The 20,010-nt window shown below is 49.8% G+C and overlaps 7 protein-coding genes and 1 non-coding gene across 8 annotated transcripts; 5 read left to right on the forward strand and 3 right to left on the reverse strand.

Annotated features, from left to right (window-relative positions):
* The first annotated feature begins 761 nt into the window (after positions 1 to 761).
* Positions 762 to 3,953, forward strand: TrAFT101_001431 (uncharacterized protein). Its single transcript, XM_024909567.2, has 5 exons — positions 762 to 881; positions 984 to 1,121; positions 1,187 to 1,268; positions 1,328 to 3,420; positions 3,494 to 3,953. Exons 1-5 carry the CDS (start codon positions 813 to 815, stop codon positions 3,695 to 3,697), a joined length of 2,586 nt encoding a protein of 861 aa, XP_024762531.1. The 5' UTR covers positions 762 to 812; the 3' UTR covers positions 3,698 to 3,953.
* Positions 3,954 to 4,056: 103 nt separating this feature from the next.
* On the reverse strand, positions 4,057 to 5,641 carry TrAFT101_001432 (uncharacterized protein). Its single transcript, XM_024903558.2, has 2 exons — positions 4,967 to 5,641; positions 4,057 to 4,909 (listed from the first exon to the last, which is right to left on the reverse strand). The coding sequence occupies exons 1-2, from the start codon at positions 4,980 to 4,982 to the stop codon at positions 4,200 to 4,202; spliced, it is 726 nt and encodes a 241-aa protein (XP_024762532.2). The 5' UTR covers positions 4,983 to 5,641; the 3' UTR covers positions 4,057 to 4,199.
* Positions 5,642 to 9,957: 4,316 nt separating this feature from the next.
* Positions 9,958 to 10,944, reverse strand: TrAFT101_001433 (uncharacterized protein; the record flags this gene model as incomplete). The annotated part of the gene is made up of 1 exon (XM_024899547.1): positions 9,958 to 10,944. One exon carries the CDS (start codon positions 10,942 to 10,944, stop codon positions 9,958 to 9,960), a length of 987 nt encoding a protein of 328 aa, XP_024762533.1.
* Positions 10,945 to 11,577: 633 nt separating this feature from the next.
* On the forward strand, positions 11,578 to 11,672 carry TrAFT101_001434. Its single transcript has one exon. It is a non-coding gene; the product is annotated as a tRNA-Ala (tRNA).
* Positions 11,673 to 12,183: 511 nt separating this feature from the next.
* On the forward strand, positions 12,184 to 13,579 carry TrAFT101_001435 (uncharacterized protein). The gene is made up of 2 exons (XM_024907723.2): positions 12,184 to 12,364; positions 12,437 to 13,579. The coding sequence occupies exons 1-2, from the start codon at positions 12,328 to 12,330 to the stop codon at positions 13,495 to 13,497; spliced, it is 1,098 nt and encodes a 365-aa protein (XP_024762534.1). The 5' UTR covers positions 12,184 to 12,327; the 3' UTR covers positions 13,498 to 13,579.
* On the reverse strand, positions 13,578 to 14,318 carry TrAFT101_001436 (uncharacterized protein). Its single transcript, XM_024905105.2, has 3 exons — positions 14,125 to 14,318; positions 13,840 to 14,055; positions 13,578 to 13,777 (listed from the first exon to the last, which is right to left on the reverse strand). Exons 2-3 carry the CDS (start codon positions 13,930 to 13,932, stop codon positions 13,580 to 13,582), a joined length of 291 nt encoding a protein of 96 aa, XP_024762535.1. The 5' UTR covers positions 13,933 to 14,055; positions 14,125 to 14,318; the 3' UTR covers positions 13,578 to 13,579.
* A 230-nt stretch (positions 14,319 to 14,548) lies between these two features.
* On the forward strand, positions 14,549 to 15,771 carry TRM8 (tRNA (guanine-N(7)-)-methyltransferase (tRNA(m7G46)-methyltransferase)). Its single transcript, XM_024909568.2, has 3 exons — positions 14,549 to 14,746; positions 14,795 to 14,979; positions 15,041 to 15,771. Exons 1-3 carry the CDS (start codon positions 14,604 to 14,606, stop codon positions 15,523 to 15,525), a joined length of 813 nt encoding a protein of 270 aa, XP_024762536.2. The 5' UTR covers positions 14,549 to 14,603; the 3' UTR covers positions 15,526 to 15,771.
* A 297-nt stretch (positions 15,772 to 16,068) lies between these two features.
* Positions 16,069 to 19,795, forward strand: TrAFT101_001438 (uncharacterized protein; the record flags this gene model as incomplete). Its single annotated transcript, XM_066126321.1, has 2 exons — positions 16,069 to 19,664; positions 19,735 to 19,795. The coding sequence occupies 2 exons, from the start codon at positions 16,069 to 16,071 to the stop codon at positions 19,793 to 19,795; spliced, it is 3,657 nt and encodes a 1,218-aa protein (XP_065982422.1).
* Between the last annotated feature and the right edge of the window lie 215 nt (positions 19,796 to 20,010).

Consider the following 20,010-nt stretch of genomic DNA (forward strand, 5'->3'; position numbering starts at 1 on the left):
TGCCCAGACGTATCTCGCATATGATAACATCGCACCATCTTCCATACGTGTTGGACAAAAGGTCTTTGGACCCATGTTAAATCACCAACACACGTGGTTACTTACCTCTTGCATCTACTGGCTGTTTGTTGTCTTTTTGATAGCCATTTTTATAGTTCAAACCCAGCCCAAGCGAGCAAGGGTACAGTTTGAGCCTTGATTGAGAAGGCACCTATCTGCCAACCCATGTCCAAAGCAGCTTTGCTGGTTGGTGTGCCTCCGTCTAGCACAAACGTATACCATCTAAGATGGACATTACATCTATGTAGTTCTTCTTTGCCTTACTCTCTTATTCTAATTGCCAGGTAGTAGTAATCAAATAACTATATCCAATACATAGCGTATATATCTACAAGAAGGCTTTTGATGGCGTATTTGCCTCTTGACCCAAAGCTCCGCATCCTGAACTTTAACTCATGTCTCAACAATAGTGGAGGCCATACTATTACTATTATACGACACTGGCTGAGAGAGGCCGGGCCATGCAAGGGATGCCACCCTTTAGCTCCTCTGCGCTCTTTTGTTGCCATGCACCCTGCCGCTGGTGTTTGTCTTGAATGCAACATGCTATCAAGTATCTTCCCCTCCTTTCCCTATACGGATCTCAAGTGAACTTTTGGCTCGGAGAAAATGGCTGAAGGCTACTCTGCAGTAAGACAAAAGATAAAATGTCGACTAGACCCCTCTTCTGCTGGTTGTTCTACCGACTATTCATCTCTTGTCGAGCCCAAAGAGTATTTCGAACGGCTGCCAGAGCCTGAAATACCGCAGCCATGTCTGAGGAGCATGTCACTCATGTAACCTCAAACGACACCGGCGGTGTTTTTGACGAGAAAAACACTGTATGTGCTTTGAGTACCGTTGTTGTCCTATTAAACTATCTCAATTGCCCGTCAATACTCATTATGTTCACGAGATGACTGATTAATACTTTGTCTCACAAGGTTGAAAATGAATCCAAAGAGCTTCCTCGCATCACAGATGAGGATGACGCTGCAGAGCGCGACCTCCACGTCACCGAAGACGATCTGCTAGAGGCCAAGGAGCTTGCAGCAACATATACCCTTGAGGAAGTACGAGAGGTAAGTGACTATTAAGACACTCTAAAATAATGACGAATCCATTGCGGTAGACTAAATTGAATTAGCTCCTGAATACCTTCTACAAGCTGCACAAAAGAGATCCCAACTTCCCCTTGGACGTTATTGAGAGGATTGAAGACTTTCTCAGTAAGCTCCTATCCAAATCACCCTTTAGCGACTCAGATTTCCTAACCAACATTGCTCAGACAACGATGGCATCTTTGACCAACCCGAAAAACACGAGCAGCAAATCTCCGAAATGAAGATCCAAGCCGCTCTAATCACCACAAACTCCCCATACGCCGAAGTCCGCAGCGTCGTCGACAACAAAGACGACCCGACAATGCCCTGCTCCACCATCCGAGCCTGGGTCCTTGGAATCCTCTTCTCCGGCGCCATCGCCTTCATCAACGGCTTCTTCGGCATCCGCCAGCCCGCCATCAGCGTCACGTCCAACGTCCCCCAGCTGCTGGCATACCCGCTAGGAAAGCTGTGGGAGAAGACGCTGCCCGACGTGGGCATCACGCTCTTTGGAACTCGCCATAGCCTCAACCCTGGCCCTTTCAACAGGAAGGAGCACATGCTCATTACGCTGATGGCTAGCATTGCAAAGAGCACGCCGTACACTCACTACATTGTCTGGATACAATTCCTGCCGCACTTCTTCAACCAGTCGTGGGCCATCAACTTTGGCTACCAGATCCTGATTGCCCTGTCGAGCAACTTCATCGGCTATAGTCTCGCTGGAATCTGCCGAAGATTCTTGGTGTACCCGTCTTACTGCGTGTGGCCGCAGGCACTCGTCACGATTGCTCTAAACAGCGCTTTCCACAGCGACGGTAACGCGCCAGCCCTGGGACCATTCGGCAAGATTTGGAGAATGTCTCGATTCAAGTTCTTCTTCTACGCCTTCACGCTCATGTTTGTCTACTTCTGGTTCCCCAACTACATCTTTGCCGCGCTTGCGACCTTCAGCTGGATGACGTGGATTGCTCCAAACAACTCCAAGCTGACTTACATCACGGGCTCCAACAACGGCCTCGGACTCAATCCTTTCCCCACGTTTGACTGGAACGTCCTCTCTTACAACGTCGACCCTCTCATGGTGCCGTTCTTTAGCACTTTCAACTTGTTCATTGGCATGTTTTTCTCAATGTTCATCATCATCGCCGTGTACTTCACAAACACATACAACACCGCCTACCTGCCAATCAACTCGAACAAGCCGTACGACCACTTTGGCCACCGCTACAATGTTACCTCTATCCTCGACAGCCGCGGCATCATCGACAATGAGAAATACCAGGCATATTCGCCTCCGTATCTCTCCGCCGGCAACATCATCATCTACATGTTCTTCTTCAGCGCTTACACCGCCGCCCTGACCTACGGATTCCTCTACCACCGTCTCGAGATCGTCATGGGCTTCAAGGACCTCATCAACAGCTTCCGCCCCTCCAAAAAGGACGAGGTCGAAAAGGGGCAGATCCTCGACGTGCACAACCGTCTGATGAAGAAGTACAAGGAGGTCCCCGAGTGGTGGTACATGATCGTCCTCGTCGTCAGCGTGGCCCTCGGCTGCGCAGCCATCGCTCACTGGCCAACCCACACCAGCCCCGGCGTCGTCTTCTACGGCATCGCCCTGTGCCTGATCTTCATGGTCCCCACGGGCATCATCTACGCCATGACCGGCATCGAAGTGTCGCTCAACGTGCTGGCCGAGTTCATCGGCGGCTCCTTCGTGGAAGGCAACGCCCTCGCCATGTGCTTCTTCAAGACCTACGGCTACGTCACCTGTTCCCACGCCTTGTACTTCAGCAACGATCTCAAGCTGGCCCACTACGTCAAGATCCCTCCCCGCTTCACCTTCTTCGCGCAGATGGTGCCCACCCTGGTCTCGACTTTTGTCTGCGTCGGCATCGTCACCTACCAAGTCCACCTCGAGGGCGTCTGCACAAAGGACGCGCCCTTCAAGTTCGTCTGCCCCGGCGAGAACACCTTCTTCACCGCCGCCGTGCTCTGGGGCACCGTCGGCCCCAAGAAGATCTGGGGCGTGGGCGGCCAGTATTCCGAGACGCTGCTGGGCTTCCCCCTGGGCGTTGCTGTCGTCGTCATCTTCTGGCTCCTGGGCAAGTACTTCCCCAGGAGCCGCGTGCTCCGCAGCGCGCACCCCGTGGTGCTCCTGTTTGGCGGCCTCCAGTGGGCTCCGTACAACCTGACTTACATGTGGCCTGCTGTGCCCGTCGCCGCGTTTTCGTGGGTCTACATTAAGAAGCGATACTTGGCTCTGTGGTCAAAGGTGAGGACGGCTAGAATGTGCCCATCATGCTTTTATAAGTATCCTGCTTTGCTAATGTCTTGTTCACCTGTAGTACAACTTCGTGCTATCCGCCGCCTTCTCCGCCGGCATCGCCATCTCAGCCATCATCCAGTTCTTCGGCCTAACCTACCACGGCATCTCGCTCGACTGGTGGGGCAACAACGTTGTCGCGCAGGGATGCGAGGCTGACGACTGCCTTCTCCAGACACTTCCCAAAGGAACGTTCTTTGGACCTTCACCTGGCCACTATAACTGAGCACCTTTTTTCCGGATGCTCTCCTATTGGGGCAAACAGCTCATCTTTTTGTTTACGCGTTCTTTATCGTGACATCGTGATGTGTCCCTCTCCTAAGCTCATTTTTACTACATAACAAGGGATGGTCATGTGCGGAGTGGTTTTCCTCCTTTTTGGGTCCCAAGGCGTCTGTCTTATTTGTCTATATCTAGCTAGTTATATATTGAGATGAACAGGTTGAATCGCAATTATACATACATGCTTTACCCTTCTCGCAAACGTAAACGCTGCAGATATGTATTCTCGACTTGACGTAGAACAAGTAATCAATTCAAATGATGTAAATCACAATGGGACGAAACATCAACAAAAAGTGCATGTCAAACCGATGTTAAGTTTGAAAATTATCTGAAAGACTAATATGAAATGTGCAAAAAAAAGAAAAAAGCTTCCCTCGAAAACCGTTTTAGTCGAACATATAAGCGAAAAGGAAAGTAAAACAACTCTCGTCCAGATTACTACTTCACTCCAATACCCCGGATTGCGACAGAGCAATCCTCTTCCAGTGATCACGCTCTGCCTCAAGCTTCATAATACGCTCTTCTAGCTCTTCAAATCGCTGGGCCTTTCGTTCCCGCGACTTTCGAGCAGCCAAAGTATTACGAGCTCGCTTCATGGCAACTGTGTCATGCATGTCCTCAACAATGATGGGGGGCAGGGGCTTTTCTCGTCGGCGAGAGCCAACGCCAGCAACGGAAGAGAGTCGCGCGCTGCCCGTAGGCGAGCCGGTGGACGACTTCTTCCTTCCGCTGCCGCTACCACTGCCGGAAGAAGATGATCGGCGCATAGGTTCTGATTCCAAAGGCTGCTGAGAAGGCGAGGCGCTTGCATTGGCAAGCTCCTGGCTGCTCACATCAGCAGGAAACAGAGGGTACCAGGGGTCGCTAGGGCCGTTATCAAACTCCGCAGTGCCAAAATTGGGAGAAACATCATATGAATCAAAATCAGGGCTGTCATTGTAAAGCGAAGGAGAGGTCAAAGCCGTCAAGGCTGCGGAATTCGGAGCCGACATGAAGGGCTCCTGAATAAGCAGGTCTTGAGGAGACACAGTGCCAAGGTTCGAGGCGGTGCTCGAGGCGCCGCTGCTGAAATCAAAGCTGGAAGCAACAGCTGGGGAAGAGAAGGCCGTAGAGGCACCTCCTTCAAAGACGGTAAAGTCGTCCAAATCGACGTCTGTTGGAAGGTATGAGCAAGCATGATCAGGATTAGATGGAAAAGTATAGTACAAACCTGCAGCGTTCATCATCTTGGCGGCTTGGATTTGGTTACCACCGTTCTGATTAAACAAGGGGACTGGTGGTCGAGTACTGCGAGAAGACCGATTCAATGAAATTGTTGAAGATGGAGCAGAAGATGCGTAGAACTGATTCGATAAACGATTGCCGTAAGCAGGAGATTGCGATTGATGCCCAATAGCCTGGAGTATCTGGGCCACTCGTTGATTCTGGACTGCGGGGGAAGTGTGCTTCTCGCGACGAGAGTGACAAGAGTGACGACGTTGGCTAGGTAATTGGATGCTCCTATTAGGATGCTGACGACGAGGCTGATTGTCGAACAGAACAAAGTCCTGCTGGGGATTCTCGACGGGGTTCAGGGAGAGGTGCTCGGATGGTGCCGGCAGGGCGAAAGCTGAGTTGGGAAGCCATGTTGACTGGGAATCCGTGGTGAAGACTGAAAAGTCTTGGTTTGAAATGTTTGCGGTGAGAAGGGAACTCGTGCTGATGCTATTCAAAGCAGTGCTGAAGTTCAGGTCGACCGAATGGTGAGCTGAACGGGGTTGAGTGGGGAGAATGTTGTTTATGTCTGTGGACTGAATTTTGACGGAGGGGAGGGAAACTCTCTAGAAGAGGTTTGTTTAAATCATCTTGAAGGCAGCCTGAGGCTTCTAACGTGTTTATGATGTATGAGGTAGAGTACTTGGGGTGAGGAAGAAAAGAGAAAAAGAGAGCGGGAAAAAAAAATTATTTGTGGCGGTTATGTATTTCTCAGGCAGCAACTTCTGCTAACGGGTACGTACCCGGGCGGCGCGGACGGCGGTACAAGGCCAGGGCACTGGCTCCAGGCGCAGCCCTAACACAGCATGGCGCCAGGCAGCCTGCCAGGCTGTTAGGCACCCGCTGAGCGCGACAGCAGGCGCAAGTACAGGCTACAACAAGCCAAGGGCGCGCTTTGCAGGCCCCGCCGGTGACTCACACTTTTCGGCGCCAACCCGCTTCTGGCCTGGCCGTAACAGCGCCAGCCCCAGCAGGTGCCACCAGGCCTTTGGCGCCGCTTCCCCAGGCGATGGCTTAGCCCAAGGCTCACAGTGCTGAGCAATACTGTGTGCGTGTGAGCTTCCCAGAATGCCGGTTCAAACGTGCAAGGAGTATCTTCATATTGCTCGCAAATAGTAGTTAGGAGTATAGTACATAGTAGTACTAGGTAGTTGTCCACCAATATGCTCGCATACAGGCGACCTACATCCAAGAGAAATACCAGTTTCCACGGACTGTTGTTTATCTCGAGCGAATGAACAATACTGTTGCTGGCATTCAATCAATCAAGCAGCGAGTCAGTCGGACAGCCAGTGCGGCCAATCAATCGACAGTCTGCCGCTTTCAATCGTCAGCCAGCCAGCGAATGCCATTCGCCAGTTCTCTGAGCTTGTTTCTCATATCACATTCCGCTAGCTATTTCGCTTTTGTCCTTTATGTTGTTTTACAATACTATTTTTCTGTTACAGCACAAGTAGTTCGTAATGCTTCGTCCTGTTCCTCCGCATGGCTTAGCAATCAACCCGTTCGCTCGGCTTTCGCCAGCTTTAGCCCCGAGTTACTGGTAATTACACGAATCCTACAGAGGCGCCACTAGCACTAGCACTAGCAGCGCTGCCACTAGGCGGTACTTCTCGAATTACCCCATACAGCGGCACATTAGGCCTATCTTGCCTGTTGTCCAAAAAGTACCAGCGCCCTTCATAGGGCAGTACAAAGGATCGCAACATAGAAACATGTAATCTGAATGCTCAGTAATTCTGCATCCAAGTACTGCACACGCGTACCTACCTAGACATCCCACGATAACACGTAAACCACAACGCAAGCCGCCTAACAGGTTTCAGCACCTATTAGGAGCACTACTATGCAGCAATAGCACTCGTGCTTTATTCTACCGCAATTTCACATCGACATGGGGAAAATCCCGCGCTGAGGCGCAGACCTGTGTCTCATCTTACCCTTTGCATCTGGACCTGGCACAACGCGCGAATTGCAGCAGTGAAAAAGCAATGAAGAGGCAATGGGTAAGATTAGTTTGGCCGCCTGGGGCCGTCATCAGTAAGCAAGACGGGACGGCCAGTTTCCTCTTCTAACGCAGCTAGAGGAGGCTCAAGCCAGCACGAGAGCACGGTGCGAATAGCGCTTGAGTTGCTGTCCCGCAGTGTAACCCCAGACGATCAAATCCTTCGTGGCCAATGCAGCCCTTCGGAGCCAAAGTATGCAGCGAGAGCACATGCCCTACAGCCTCATCCATTCACTGGCTAAGGGCGCACGCAAGCCTGTGACGACGACAACGACGAGCTCTCAGATCAAGCAGCAGGGACACGCGGGTCGTCGTCACAAGGAAAATAGAATCCGCGGGAGAAAAAAAAAAAGGCCTCGTTTGAAATTAGTCCGTACGGATTGCTTTGGCTGCCAACTGTGCGGCAGAAGTTCTTTCTAGCTCTCCCGTCGCTCTTATACGACGACAATACGACCAGACTCACATTCACTAGCTGGCCTAGGTCGCAATAGCGTAGCAGCTAAATTGCACCAAGGCGTCACAAATGGATTGGGAAGTTGGCTGCGCAGTCTATCATTTTTGTGCTCCATTTCTTGCGCCGCGTCGTTGCGGGCACCATGAAGTCTCTCCATTGGCTCGCTGTAGGCGCCCGAGCCCGCCAATCAAAACAAGGCCAGTCCGATGGGCGAGGAGAAATTACACGTACGCTGTGTTAATAGCTACCTGGAACGAGGGAAATACTGCTACAGTAGAGCCAGATATCCGCATACGGCCTCAGCATGCCATGGGACGTGCGATCGATACAGTGCGACAAGTGGTATAGTAAATGCTGGCTTCAATTCTTGATCTCAATTTTCTATAGGCGTCAAAGGAATAAAAAGGGATATACCAATAGGTATATACGTGAACCACTTCCATAGCTATGCTACTACTCCTTCCCTATTTAACTATCTACTGAGTCGCAAATATTATACAGACTATGATATGGGTAAGACAACGGCGTTGGATATCCAAACTCATCATATGCCATCATTCGCTAGCAAAAGGAGATGGGGTAACGAAAGGCTTCCATAGAATAGAATGATACAGCTACTGGCCACTAACCAACGCAAATTCGTTTGCAAGCAAGACCATATAGCATCAATCCCATAAGCCTGGATGAAGACCCGATACTGATGCCCCAATGGTCAATTTCGTCGGCGCCAATAGAAGCGCAGATGATGCTGCCAGTCTCATCAAGGTCATCTTCAGACTCTCGGAATCCTTTCCAGAGCGCTGGGGTCCTGCAATCATCACTTCTAGGAGCTACTTGTCAGCTACAATCGGTGGTATACATTGGCTACGTGGCCACACTTCACTAGCCCGAAGAGACCGCAACTAATTCCTTTACTGACATGAACAGACAATGCCTCGTGAACCTATTTCCAGAATTGTCATCTCCTCGTGGGTATGAGAATATGTTGATTGTCTACAATGTAGTTGGAAGTCGCCAATATTGGCTGGAAATCGGGATTTCAAAAGAATATTCCGTGTAATACTTTAAACAGTATGTAGCCAAAAATGCCGATATTTAGCATCGAATCAACATTGTCTGCTGATTGGGTGGGGATCGTTTACACCAATGCCTGTGGCGCTATTGTCTGTAGCTGGGCTTGCAGAAACAGCAGTAGCCATTGAAGTAGTAATAAAGTTGAAAATTGCATCTTTAATGATAAAGTGAACAGTTGAGGCAGATTAAACAAGCACTTGTTGAGGGGCGAAAAGCAGTTTCAGTGGGAAGAAGAGTGCTTTTCATATTTCTAGGGTCAGAGGTAATTGGTATGCTGTGCGTAAAACTCCAAACTGCTGGTTTGATCAAATCACCCACTAATCCTAACGGGAAGTCATTTATATTCCAAGCGCGAGGTCTAATTTGTAAAGTGCCGAATTCATAGTGTTCCGATCATGAAAGAGCAGGGGCGCTCACCTTGGTTTATAGAAACAAGGAGATCAGGAGGGCTCATATCTTACTAAGGCGGAGCCATATAAGGTTAATAAAGTCTGGGTGTAAGTTTATGCAGAAAAATAGAAAGTATGTGACAGAGTGGAGATGGTATTGTTGCTTGTTACACACACGCACGTAAATACCTCCGGGAATCCCACAGCCTCGTCTCAGTGGCCCTTCCTCTTTTGACTTCCAGTGGCTTTGATCTCGAAGCTGGCAGCGCAGCTTTTTCGAACTTCTTGGACGCAGTCATCGCAGCCCAGCCATTTCTACAAAAACCGGCACTAATTGCCATCAAGGTTCAGATCATAGGCGCCTTCAATATAGCCATCGGCCGTTTCTCCTGGCACAAATGGATTGAACAATGGCCTACCACGGCTCGTTGCCACATTATTACATGTTAAGGGCAACCAGGCTCGGAACGGCTTGTAGCGGAAGGGATAAGTTGCAGATCTCAGGGCTGGGTGAAGATCAGGCCATTTGGAGGTTTTTGGTTAACGTGAATAAGTATGGGCAGGCGGTAATCCTGCATATGAGCTAGAGAAAACCAGAAAGGATTGCAATACAGGCGCCAAGCCGTGTTTGACTCCAACACATGCGAGCTCATCAGACCCAAGACGTGCCAAGTTTTGTCCTACGTGAAGATATGATATCGAACAGAATTCCATGACATATATCAAAGCCTTGGTATATCGGAGTGTATAACATACAATCATCAATCGCCACTTTCGGAAGCTTAGCTGTTTGGTCCTATTGGCAGGAAACATCAGATTATTTTGCCAAGATTCGCTTCCTGGAGCATTTGAAGCATCTGCTGATTTTGACGCTAAGCCACTTTTGACGACTCACAGAAAGCCTTCTACTGAACCAGCAGCAGCGGCATCAGTATTATCGTGTCCGGGTCGTAATGCTTCGTGCTTCGCGCAGATGCATATTTTGTTCAGTAGGTAGGTAAGATTTCCATCACTCTCGCTCTGCCTCATAGCCCATCCAGGAAGCTGTCCGCCTGGCGCTTCGCCCGTCGGTCTCCCATGTCTTTCCGGCGCTGCTCGATTTCCCGCCGCCTCGCCGCCCGCTGCTCTTCGCGCTGCTGGCGCTGCTCCTCGGTCTTGCGCCTCTCCTCTTCGAGTGACTCCATCTCCTTGGTCCGTGTCTCCTCGTCCTTGCTGAACTTGTAAAAGCCGACGCCCTTGGTCCGGATCTCGTGGTCGGCATCGTAGTGCTTCATCTCCGGAGGCGTCGCGCTCCTGTCCCGCTTGCGCGCCAGCTCCTCCATCTTTCCCGGTTCGTCCGGTGCAAACGCCATCGCTTGAATCGCGTCCCCGTATATGAGGTTGCTGGGAGCGCTGGGTCGCGCTGACATGCGCTCCAGCTCCTCTGCGCCCAACAGCCCCCGCCGTATGCGGCGTTCCATCCTCTCCTTGTCCGCCTTGGTTCCTCGCCGTGTGCGTCCAAACTCGTCCTCATATTCGACGATTTGTTCGCCATCACTCCCATTCCCGCTATCATCGTCCGAGCTGGTCTCGTAGTCATCTTTACCCTCTACATTTTCGGCCCATTTGCGATCAAAGTCAACCAGCGGCGCCGCCTCGTTATCCTTTGGTACGTAGTCGCCACGCTTCATCGCGGCGTAGAGCCGTGCCTTGCTCTCCATCTTGCGTTTTGCCCACTCGCGTTCTCGCGTCTCTTCTTCCGTCCCAGTCACTTCTTTGAGCACCAGTTTTTCTGATTTGGCATCCCTCTCCTTGGTGTCAGCCTTTTTTGGCCTGCCAGCAGCGCGGAAGATATCATCTTTAGATTGCTTTGATGGCCTTGGCCGTCCAGACGCTGCCGATGTTGATCCCTGGGGAGCAGCATTGGATATGAGCGATGTGAGCTGTGCAGTGAAATCCAATGACGATGATAGTGCCTCTCGTTTGGTTCGTTTCTGGGGCCTTTGGCCGTAGAGATTCGGATCCTGAGGCATCGTGATATAATATTTTTTGTGATTAACCTGTGTGCACCTCCAATGTCGCGTTCAAGTTTCCAAATTGATATACTGTTTTCAGCGTTGGGTGGCACAGCTAATCTTGTAGGGATCCCGATTAGTTGCCAAGCTTCCTTAGTGAATTAAGTGAAGCCCAAAGGTGATACATCGCCGTGATCAACTGGGAAGGCTAGACGTCACCGAAGAAAGGAACGATCTCTGTGATGACTAAGCACGACATAACATTATCGTTCCCAGCCTGTACAAGGTGAAAATCATGGCTTGAATAGAATGACAGTTGCGATTTTAATTCCTTGGCAGCGACATTCTAGCCATGTAAATTAAAAACAAAATGCAGTTTGAAAAATCATAGCACATAGCACCAAGTTAAGAATCGACAAGTTCGCTCCTTGGCTCATGACAAAAGCCATATTTGAAACATAGCACTCACTATTAGTTTAATACTTTCGCAGTAATGCATTCAGATGGAGTGAGCTCCTCAACTACAAGGAGCACATGGATAGATCGTGGCTGAGCATCATAACGCTCTGTGAAATCTTGGGCTCACCTCTAGAGAATTGCCCCATCCGAAAGCTATTTGAGTAACATACCCTTGGCACATGCTGAAGATTCGGGGAATTGGTGTAGGGGTATCGCGTTTGCTTTGCATTTGTTCAGTCTGAGTGCAAGTCTGTAAAAGGTCAGGGGTTCAAATCCCCTATTCTCCAGTCTTTTTCTTCTTTTTGCATGCCAGACGGCATCTTCATCTTATAAATCTTTTTCTATTCTCTGTTGTAGGGTAGGCAGACTGTAATTATTCGTTTTACCCATTGCAATCTTCCGCTGCAATAGAGCCAGTGTTCGGTTTGCCATGCTGTAGATGCGACAGTATCTCCGGTCCTCGCTCAAAATAGCAAATGTATCATGGCCAGCATTGCAGAAAATTTGCTCGCTGTTCAGCTTTATACGCTGAGATCTAGAAGCAACATTCGCTCTGAATAGCTCAGCCATTCGTTGTCGAGTATTTCCCTCAGAAACGAGAGCTCAGCAGATAGCATCTAGTACGCGAGTATAGCAGTATCTATTTGATTGATAATAATAAGCCTGCCGCGAAGGAGAAATTTCAACAATAACTCATAATAATGACGTGAAAACGGCAATAAACTATATACAATCCTATGTTGGTTAAGTATTCGTACTCAACCTCGTAAAAATAAATCAGTTAGATGCGGATCATTGGCCAATTCTTCACAAGCTCTGGTGCAGCTAGTAGCTCTCCCACCCCCACCGCCCATCACACCACCCCGCTATCGGACTCGAAACCGTCATCCTTCATTTCAAGCAGTGCTATTTTTCGCGCTACCTATTCACATACAAGACAAGATGGCTGCAGTCAATCAGGTTTATATCGCCATCATTGGTAAGTGCTTCTATGCTCTACGATTCTACCAATGCGCCATCTACTAATTCCTAACTCGTCATTATACATTAGGCGCCGGTGGTGTCGGCAAATGCTTCCTCTCCCAACTGCAAGCGCTTGCTGCCAGAAAACCATCCCCCAAGTTGAGCCTCTGCTATATCTCGACAAGCAGAAAAGCCCTCTATAATGTCGACTACTCTCCCGTCAGCATAGATGGCGTTACCGAAAGCCTCGCTTCATCTACCCAAGCCCCTCCTCCTCTGTCGCAAGTAATTGACTATCTGGCTGCCGCCCCAGCCAAAGTGGTCTTGGTCGACAACACCAGCTCCCAGGATGTCGCCGATGCCTACCCTCTAGCTTTGAGCCGGGGCCTTAGCATCGTGACGCCGAATAAGAAGGCCTTTTCTGGCTCGTACAAGCTCTGGCAGGACATCTTCACAGCGGCGGCAACATCTGGTGCCAAGGTCTACCACGAGTCTTCGGTAGGCGCTGGCCTACCGGTCATCTCCACACTGAAGGATCTAGTCGAGACTGGAGATAAGGTCACTAAAATCGAGGGCGTCTTCAGCGGAACCATGTCGTTCCTCTTCAATTCATTTGCACCAACCGAGGGTCAGGGTGGCAAGTGGTCAGAAGAGGTGAAGAAGGCAAAGTCCCTTGGCTATACCGAACCAGACCCAAGAGATGACCTCAACGGCCTTGATGTTGCGCGCAAGTTGACCATTTTGGCTCGCCTGGCAGGCCTGCCCGTCGAATCGCCGACATCATTCCCTACGCAGAGTCTTATTCCCAAGGAACTTGAGTCTTGCTCGACCGGAGATGAATTTCTCGAAAAGCTGCCCGCTTTCGATCAGCAAATGGAAGACATCAAGGCTGCTGCCGAGAAGGCCGGGAAAGTTGTTCGATTTGTCGGCAGTATCGATGTAGCCACGCAGCAGGTCAAGGTTGGACTGGAGCAGTTTGATCGTTCGCACCCAATTGCCTCCCTCAAAGGCAGCGACAACATCATCAGCTTCTACACCGAGCGGTACGGCAACAATCCTCTGATTATCCAAGGCGCGGGAGCCGGCGGAGACGTGACGGCAATGGGTGTGACGGGAGACCTCATTAAGGTGCTTTCGCAAATCGCTTAGAACCATGCTTGAAAATATCTACATGCTTTGATATATAAATCCGATGAACCATAAACGTTGAATCGTTTCAAATTAGAGTCGCTTATCTTCGTCTCGCTCGCTGATCGTGATGTTCGGAGCTTATTGCTGTAGCCTTTGTAGATATCGTGCCGGCTGTAACGGGGATCTGCGCGTTTTGCGGCTGGTTTGAAAAATTTCGATACGTTCTCCAAATCCATAGTAAGATATCGTAGACGACAAAGAGAACAAACGGTAAACTGAAAAAGAGGCCCAAGACCAGCTGTTCTCGAGGGTCAGACATGAGGCGCATGTGAAGAAAGGATGGATGCGGCCGGTGCTTACACTAATCCAGGAGATGGCATTAACCAGAAAAGCAGAGCCAGGAAATGACAGGTACGCCAGCGGGCCAGAGGCGTCCCAAAACAATACAGACATGATGGAGAGCTATAGAGGAAGATTTTGCGACGGCGGACAGTAAAGAGAGGTTTCGATTGTTCAGCAGAGACGGCAAAACAAAGGAATGATGCTCAGGAGCTGTCAGGCTTTTTTAGGCCAGCTCTGTTGCGATGCGCAGGGGCTGGCTGAGATTAATGTCCGTGTACTCGGTACTTTATGCCTCGGACCTACCTGGCGCTGTTTTCAGCAGATTCTGACCGATCTCACCATTGCATCTCGCCACTCTACACCGATTACCTCGGATTATACCATCAGTGAGCTGACAATTCAGTTAGTCGGTTGCAGCGCTCGTATTGCCTGGCATGTGAAAAAGTATCTCCATGAGAGATGACCCAGTTGCCATGTACCCGTACCGAGACGTCTTATCTTAGCAGCAGTACGGAGTAGTAGTATCTGCTGCTAGTCACTAGTACCCGAGAAGGCATGTTGCTCAGGTTTTCAATTTGGGAGCAATTTAGGGCGACGTTGCCGCTAAACCTGGTGTAGCTTTCTGCCGATACCATTGAACTTGGATGGCCTGACCGCTTTCCCTATTTTGCACGTACCAAACTTTCACCAGCCGCTGGTTCAGAGATCCAATCTCATCAGCTTCAATTTGTTATCCCCTAAAACTCACCACCAATTGCTGTGAAGAAGATTGGATTTCAAAGATGGGTAACCAATCAAATAAGAAAGAGAGGCGAGATAGATTTCGAGAAAAAAGAGGTCAAGATGGCGTTGTTTTGTTGCCCAGGAAAAAGCTTTATCGCCAGAGAGCTCATGCAAACCCTTTCTCAGACCACTTACTAGAGTAGTAAGTCTGTCTCTGCAAATATTGATTTCGTTTTCTAACCCATTGTAGCCCGATTTCTCCTGAACATATGGACTGGTCGTCATATTATCCTGCTTATGTAGACGAGGAGGCACCAAAAGATGAATCTATGCCGCCACGAATGAAGCAGGATGTTGAAATTGTCGACATAGGATGTGGCTTTGGAGGCCTACTTGTCGGTCTCGCTCCTATATTACCAGAAAAGCTCATCCTTGGTGAGTTTCCATCTTGCTCTCGTTCGTTTGTCTAAGAGGACTGCTATTGACATCTTTACAGGCTTAGAGATCCGTACCACAGTAACACAGTTTGTTCAGGAAAGAATATGGGCTCTGCGCGCACAAAGTTCCGGCGCACTCTATCAGAACGCAGCTTGCATTCGTGCAAATACTATGAAATTTCTACCCAACTTTTTCAAGAAGGGCCAGCTGAGCAAAATCTTCATATGCTTCCCCGATCCACATTTCAAGACAAAAAAGCACAAGGCGCGAATTGTCTCAACAACTCTCAATTCCGAATACGCTTACGCACTGCGTCCCGGCGGCATTGTCTATACAATCACAGATGTCGAGGCTTTGCATGAATGGATGGTGGAACACCTCAACGCTCACCCTTCCTTTGAGCGGGTTGGCGAGGAAGAGGAGCAGAATGATGAGTGCGTCAAGGTTATGCTCACTGAAACGGAGGAGGGCAAGAAAGTGGAGCGAAACAAGGGACAGAAGTTTGTAGCCTTGTTCCGCCGCATGGAAGATCCTCCGTGGTGATTGGACACGTCAAGGCAAGATGAAGAAACGAACGAATACCCTTTGGAAGCAACCGGCCTATGACGTGGGAAAAGGCGGGATTGGAAGTGTCCTGACGTACTACTAGTGGTATCAGCAGATGCAGTTACTTGTGATATCACTTGTTCTGTGCACCTGTGTGGAGCTCTACCCCATTGTATAAAGATAACGCAATGCTGCTATGCCGCCAACAAATCAAATGTGAATTGTACATCAAGTCGATGTCCGCTCATGTACAGCGGCATCATGCGCTCAGATCGAGTCCCAAGGCCTGCGAGCCAGGTCCCTACCTAGTACCTACAGTATGTACGTACGCATGCATGCAACGGACCGTTATTGTATGGAGTGCTTGCAGCGGCGCTACGTAATGGTGGGCTCGTTGCCGCTAATCGATAACGGGTGGCTCTGTATCCGCCGCTTGTTTGGAGCGTCGCAATCGCGAGCTACCGCTACTACTACGACGCTATATATGCTAATCTGCCCTCGCTCACCGTGTCTTTCAACAATGATGCCCAGCAGGCGACTATGGCCCTGAAGCGTAGAGATGCAGTCCTTGCTGGAGTAGCCTACTTCGTTGCGTGGGGCTATGCCGTGAGCTGCTTCTCTGCGCTGCGCTGGGTTGGCTATGCCTTCGTGAGCGGCATCGTCATCACCGTCGTCTCGCTTATCGCAGCTCTGGTTTTGGCCACACAGAACCCTCATGGTGGCGATCGAAAGGCGCTGCCGGCGAGAGTGGCATTTCTCAGTTCGCAGAAATGGCGCACCGAGGCGGAAGCACTACGAACACGACAGATTTACGACAAGGAGCCTTTCGACCCCAGCTTCCCCCAAGCATCTCAAGCTCTCGATGAGCTTCTGAGCTTGATCCTCCGCGATTTTGTATGCTCATGGTATTCTCATATCAGTGGGAATCCGACATTCGAAAATGAGGTGGACAAGGCCATACGACAAGCACTCTTAAGCCTGGTCGATTCACTCCGCAATAAAGACTTTGCTGACCTCGTCACGAGCCGTTTTGTGCCCATCTTGACTGCTCATTTCCATGATTTTTATGAAGCCGAGAAATCAGTGCGAGGGAGAAAGCTAAACCGCTCTGTTACGGAATCTGAAGAGCTTGACCTTGCAATTGCGTCCAAATTCAGAGATGGCCGACTGCATCCAGCTGCCTCCTTGTCCTTTCCCGACACCAAGATGGTTCAGCAAGATTATTTACGATCGCTGGTAGGACGCCTTCTGACCAAAATCCTTCCCAAGAAGATGCTATCTAGTCGAGCTGTCTCTATCATCGTGCGAGAGATTGTAGGATGCGCAGTTTTATTCCCTGTCGTCCAGCTACTTGGCGATCCTGATACGTGGAATCAGCTGATAGAGAATCTTGGTCGCTCAATGCTTCAAGACAGATCTACTGTTCGCAAACTCAGGGCCGCGCTGGATCAGCATGCCTCTCCTACACCAAGATCTAGTAAGCTAGCCATGGCGCCGCGGCTGGCCCCGGCAGATAACGAGCGCAAGTTTGAAAAATTCATTCGGGCCATCCGCAGGGTCAATAACTTATCTGACGCACGGCGATTCCGCAGCGAAGTTGCCAGTCAGCTCAAACGCGATTCTTTGCAAGAGAATCAAGATCCAGTCTATCTTCGTCGATTAGAAATGGGAAAGCGGCTTCTCGAAGAGAGGGTACACCACTTGGCTGCGGGAGGGAACCGTCATTCGCCTCTGCCAGCCGCCACCACATCACCTAGCTCTACTTCGAAGCTGGAAAATGCGTCTCTCGTAGAGCTGTTGCGAGATCCGGCAGGTTTGTCATATTTTATGGAATACATGGACCGCCAGCGTTTGATGCCTTTGGTTCAGTTCTGGCTAGTTGTTGACGGTTTTCGAAACCCCTTGGAGGATGACGGGCAAGATGACGAGCTTCCATCTACACTGCCAATGTGGACGGACTCAGATCGCTTGGATTTGCTACAGATTCATCAATCATACCTATCCAAGCCGGAACTTAACGTGCCAGACGCGTCGAAAAAGGCCGTCAAGGAGTTTCTCCAGGCTGGAATATCGGCTACGCCTGCTCAATATTTCAAAGCCAGAAGGGCCATCTTGAAAGCTCAGAGTGGAGTGTTAGAGACTATGAGCTCTCGATATTTTGATGGATTCAGAAAATCGGACCTGTATTACAAATGCGTTGCATCACAAGAGATGTCCCGCGCCACTGTGCAGCCACCGCCGCCATCTCACCAAGGTCCTTCCATGTCAAGCAGAACCCAGTCATATCAGTCTACTAAATCCAAGCCCATGGCGCGGTTTGCCCCATTGACTGCCGGACCATCTAGGCGACTTTCTGGGTCGATTTCTGATCTCAGATCCGCGAATACTAACGGTAACGGCTCGGATCCGTTAACTGCACGGAGATCTCTCGACGATGACCGGACGACGAACCCGCTTTTTGACGATGATGAATTGGATAACTATGGAATGATGGATTCAGTGCAGAGCTTGGACCAGGGTTTGTCACGACAGCAAACACCTGACAAGCAAGTCGTGCAAGCCGTAGAGCAGGCCTTGACAAATATATTGGAAGATGATAGACCACAGACTGCGGAAGATCTACGAGCCTCCTTGTTTGATAATGAAGATAATATGTCGGGCTTGTTTCCTAATGACATTGACTCTAACCGGGGTTCGTTTGACGCTGGGAAGCCTCTGATATCGGCAAAAGAGGCTGGTAAGCCCACTCTGTCGTCATTGGGGCTTGTCAGTGCCGCATCTCGAATCGGCGTATTCGTGGACGATGACCTTTTTGGAGATGAGAACAAATATTTGTCGGATGATGATGGTGACGTGGAAGAGGAAGCGCATTCTGACGAAGAAGACGAAATCCACGAGGCCGCTCCGGGAGATTTGGGGCTAGCAGAAGCTATTACAGCGCTGACGAACGATATCGATCGCTTAGTAGCGCAAGATGCCGTTATAGAATCCTTGACAAAGAAGGCAGAACTCACAAACAACGCAGCAGAGTTGCGGATTCTGAAAAAGTCGAAAACAAGCCTCCAGAGAGAGATCAGGCGTAAGGAGCTCCAGCGACAGCAATACGTGATACAGGAAAGCGACAATAGTCTCTATGGAAGGTCAGAAATCAAGATTAAGTCCATCCAAGTGGGGCGAGAAGATGATGGCCGAGAATTTGCTTTGTACGTCATCGAGGTTCATCGGGATGCAGGCGAACAGATGCCGGCGTCGTCCTGGGCTGTGATGAGAAGATATAGTGAATTCCACGAGCTACACCAGAAACTGCGGTCAAGGTACCCCTCAGTACGGCACTTGGACTTTCCTAGACGCCGTGTCGTGATGAAGTTCCAGAGCGATTTTCTTCGTAAAAGGCGAACAGCCTTGGAGAAGTACCTACGCGAGCTCTTACTCCTGCCTGAGGTGTGTCGCAGTCGCGAACTGCGAGCTTTTCTATCGCAGAGTGCTATTACGTCAGGCGAGGACGCAATAGACCGAGAGAACAAGAAGGATATGATGACTCGCTTGTATGACTCGGTCGCCGATGGCATGGAAGACATCTTGGGCAATATTCCAGTGCTGCCTCAGCTTTCGGTTGCGGGGCAGAACATTATTGCAGCGGCGACTAATCAGCTCAATACGATGCCGCTCAACGTCAGTGAAGAAAATTTCCCTGCTGCAGAGGCAGAAGCAGAGCTAGATGCTTTTGAGAACAAGGAGCTAGAGCCTTTCATCAAGCCTATTTGTGATATATTTCTCGAAGTCTTTGAGCTCAACAAGGGGAACAACTGGTTGCGAGGGAGAGCAGTTGTGGTGGTATTGCAGCAATTGCTCGGCGGGACAATTGAAAAGAGAGTACGTGAAAACATTAAAATGGCGGTACAGGAGGACTCGCTCCTGCGATATATGGGCATGCTACGAAGCGCACTATGGCCAGACGGAGAGCTTGCTCGGGATCGAAAACCACGCACCACGGCGGAAAAGAAGAAGACGCGAACAGAAGCTAGTCTGATGCTGGCAACCCTGGTACCGGATCTGGCGGGAAATGTTGTAGGACGGGTCAATGCCCAGGCAGCAAGCCGACGCCTCTTTGCAACGTTTAATAACTCCAGGCTCAAGTAAGAATCATTGCCCACTCCCTGCTTCTGCATACAAATGGATATACGTTACTGACCAGTTCATACTTAGTTCTCACTTGGTATTTACAATACTCGATGAGATTGTGTCAGTCATGTTTGATGAAACTTGAAGCGTTCTCTAGGCATCCATTGCGTGTGTTGAGTTGATCTATTTACCTGACATTTCGAAGCATGGCGTGGGCGTTTTTCACTTTTTTCGTTCACTAAAATCCTGTTCTATGAATTATCTGCCTACCCCTGCTACTTCTCTTTTCTATAACGTTCTTTATCATGCTGCTATATGCTAGAAGATGACGAACGTTCTTGTTATTCGTTATATTTTGCG

This window comes from Trichoderma asperellum, chromosome 1 (assembly GCF_020647865.1).
Source record: "Trichoderma asperellum chromosome 1, complete sequence".
NCBI lineage: Eukaryota > Fungi > Ascomycota > Sordariomycetes > Hypocreales > Hypocreaceae > Trichoderma > Trichoderma asperellum.

Bases quoted from the DNA above. Each gene is read 5' to 3' on its own strand.
- TrAFT101_001431 (XM_024909567.2), top strand. From the start codon at position 813: ATGTCTGAGGAGCATGTCACTCATGTAACCTCAAACGACACCGGCGGT. The intron at 1,122-1,186 runs GTAAGTGACTAT...AAATTGAATTAG, and splicing joins CCCTTGAGGAAGTACGAGAG to CTCCTGAATACCTTCTACAA. The intron at 1,269-1,327 runs GTAAGCTCCTAT...AACATTGCTCAG, and splicing joins GAGGATTGAAGACTTTCTCA to ACAACGATGGCATCTTTGAC.
- TrAFT101_001435 (XM_024907723.2), top strand. From the start codon at position 12,328: ATGGCTGCAGTCAATCAGGTTTATATCGCCATCATTG. The intron at 12,365-12,436 runs GTAAGTGCTTCT...ATTATACATTAG, and splicing joins GGTTTATATCGCCATCATTG to GCGCCGGTGGTGTCGGCAAA.
- TrAFT101_001436 (XM_024905105.2), bottom strand. From the start codon at position 13,932: ATGTCTGTATTGTTTTGGGACGCCTCTGGCCCGCTGGCGTACCTGTCA. The intron at 13,778-13,839 runs GTAAGCACCGGC...CCTCGAGAACAG, and splicing joins ATGCCATCTCCTGGATTAGT to CTGGTCTTGGGCCTCTTTTT.
- TRM8 (XM_024909568.2), top strand. From the start codon at position 14,604: ATGGGTAACCAATCAAATAAGAAAGAGAGGCGAGATAGATTTCGAGAA. The intron at 14,747-14,794 runs GTAAGTCTGTCT...AACCCATTGTAG, and splicing joins TCAGACCACTTACTAGAGTA to CCCGATTTCTCCTGAACATA. The intron at 14,980-15,040 runs GTGAGTTTCCAT...ACATCTTTACAG, and splicing joins ACCAGAAAAGCTCATCCTTG to GCTTAGAGATCCGTACCACA.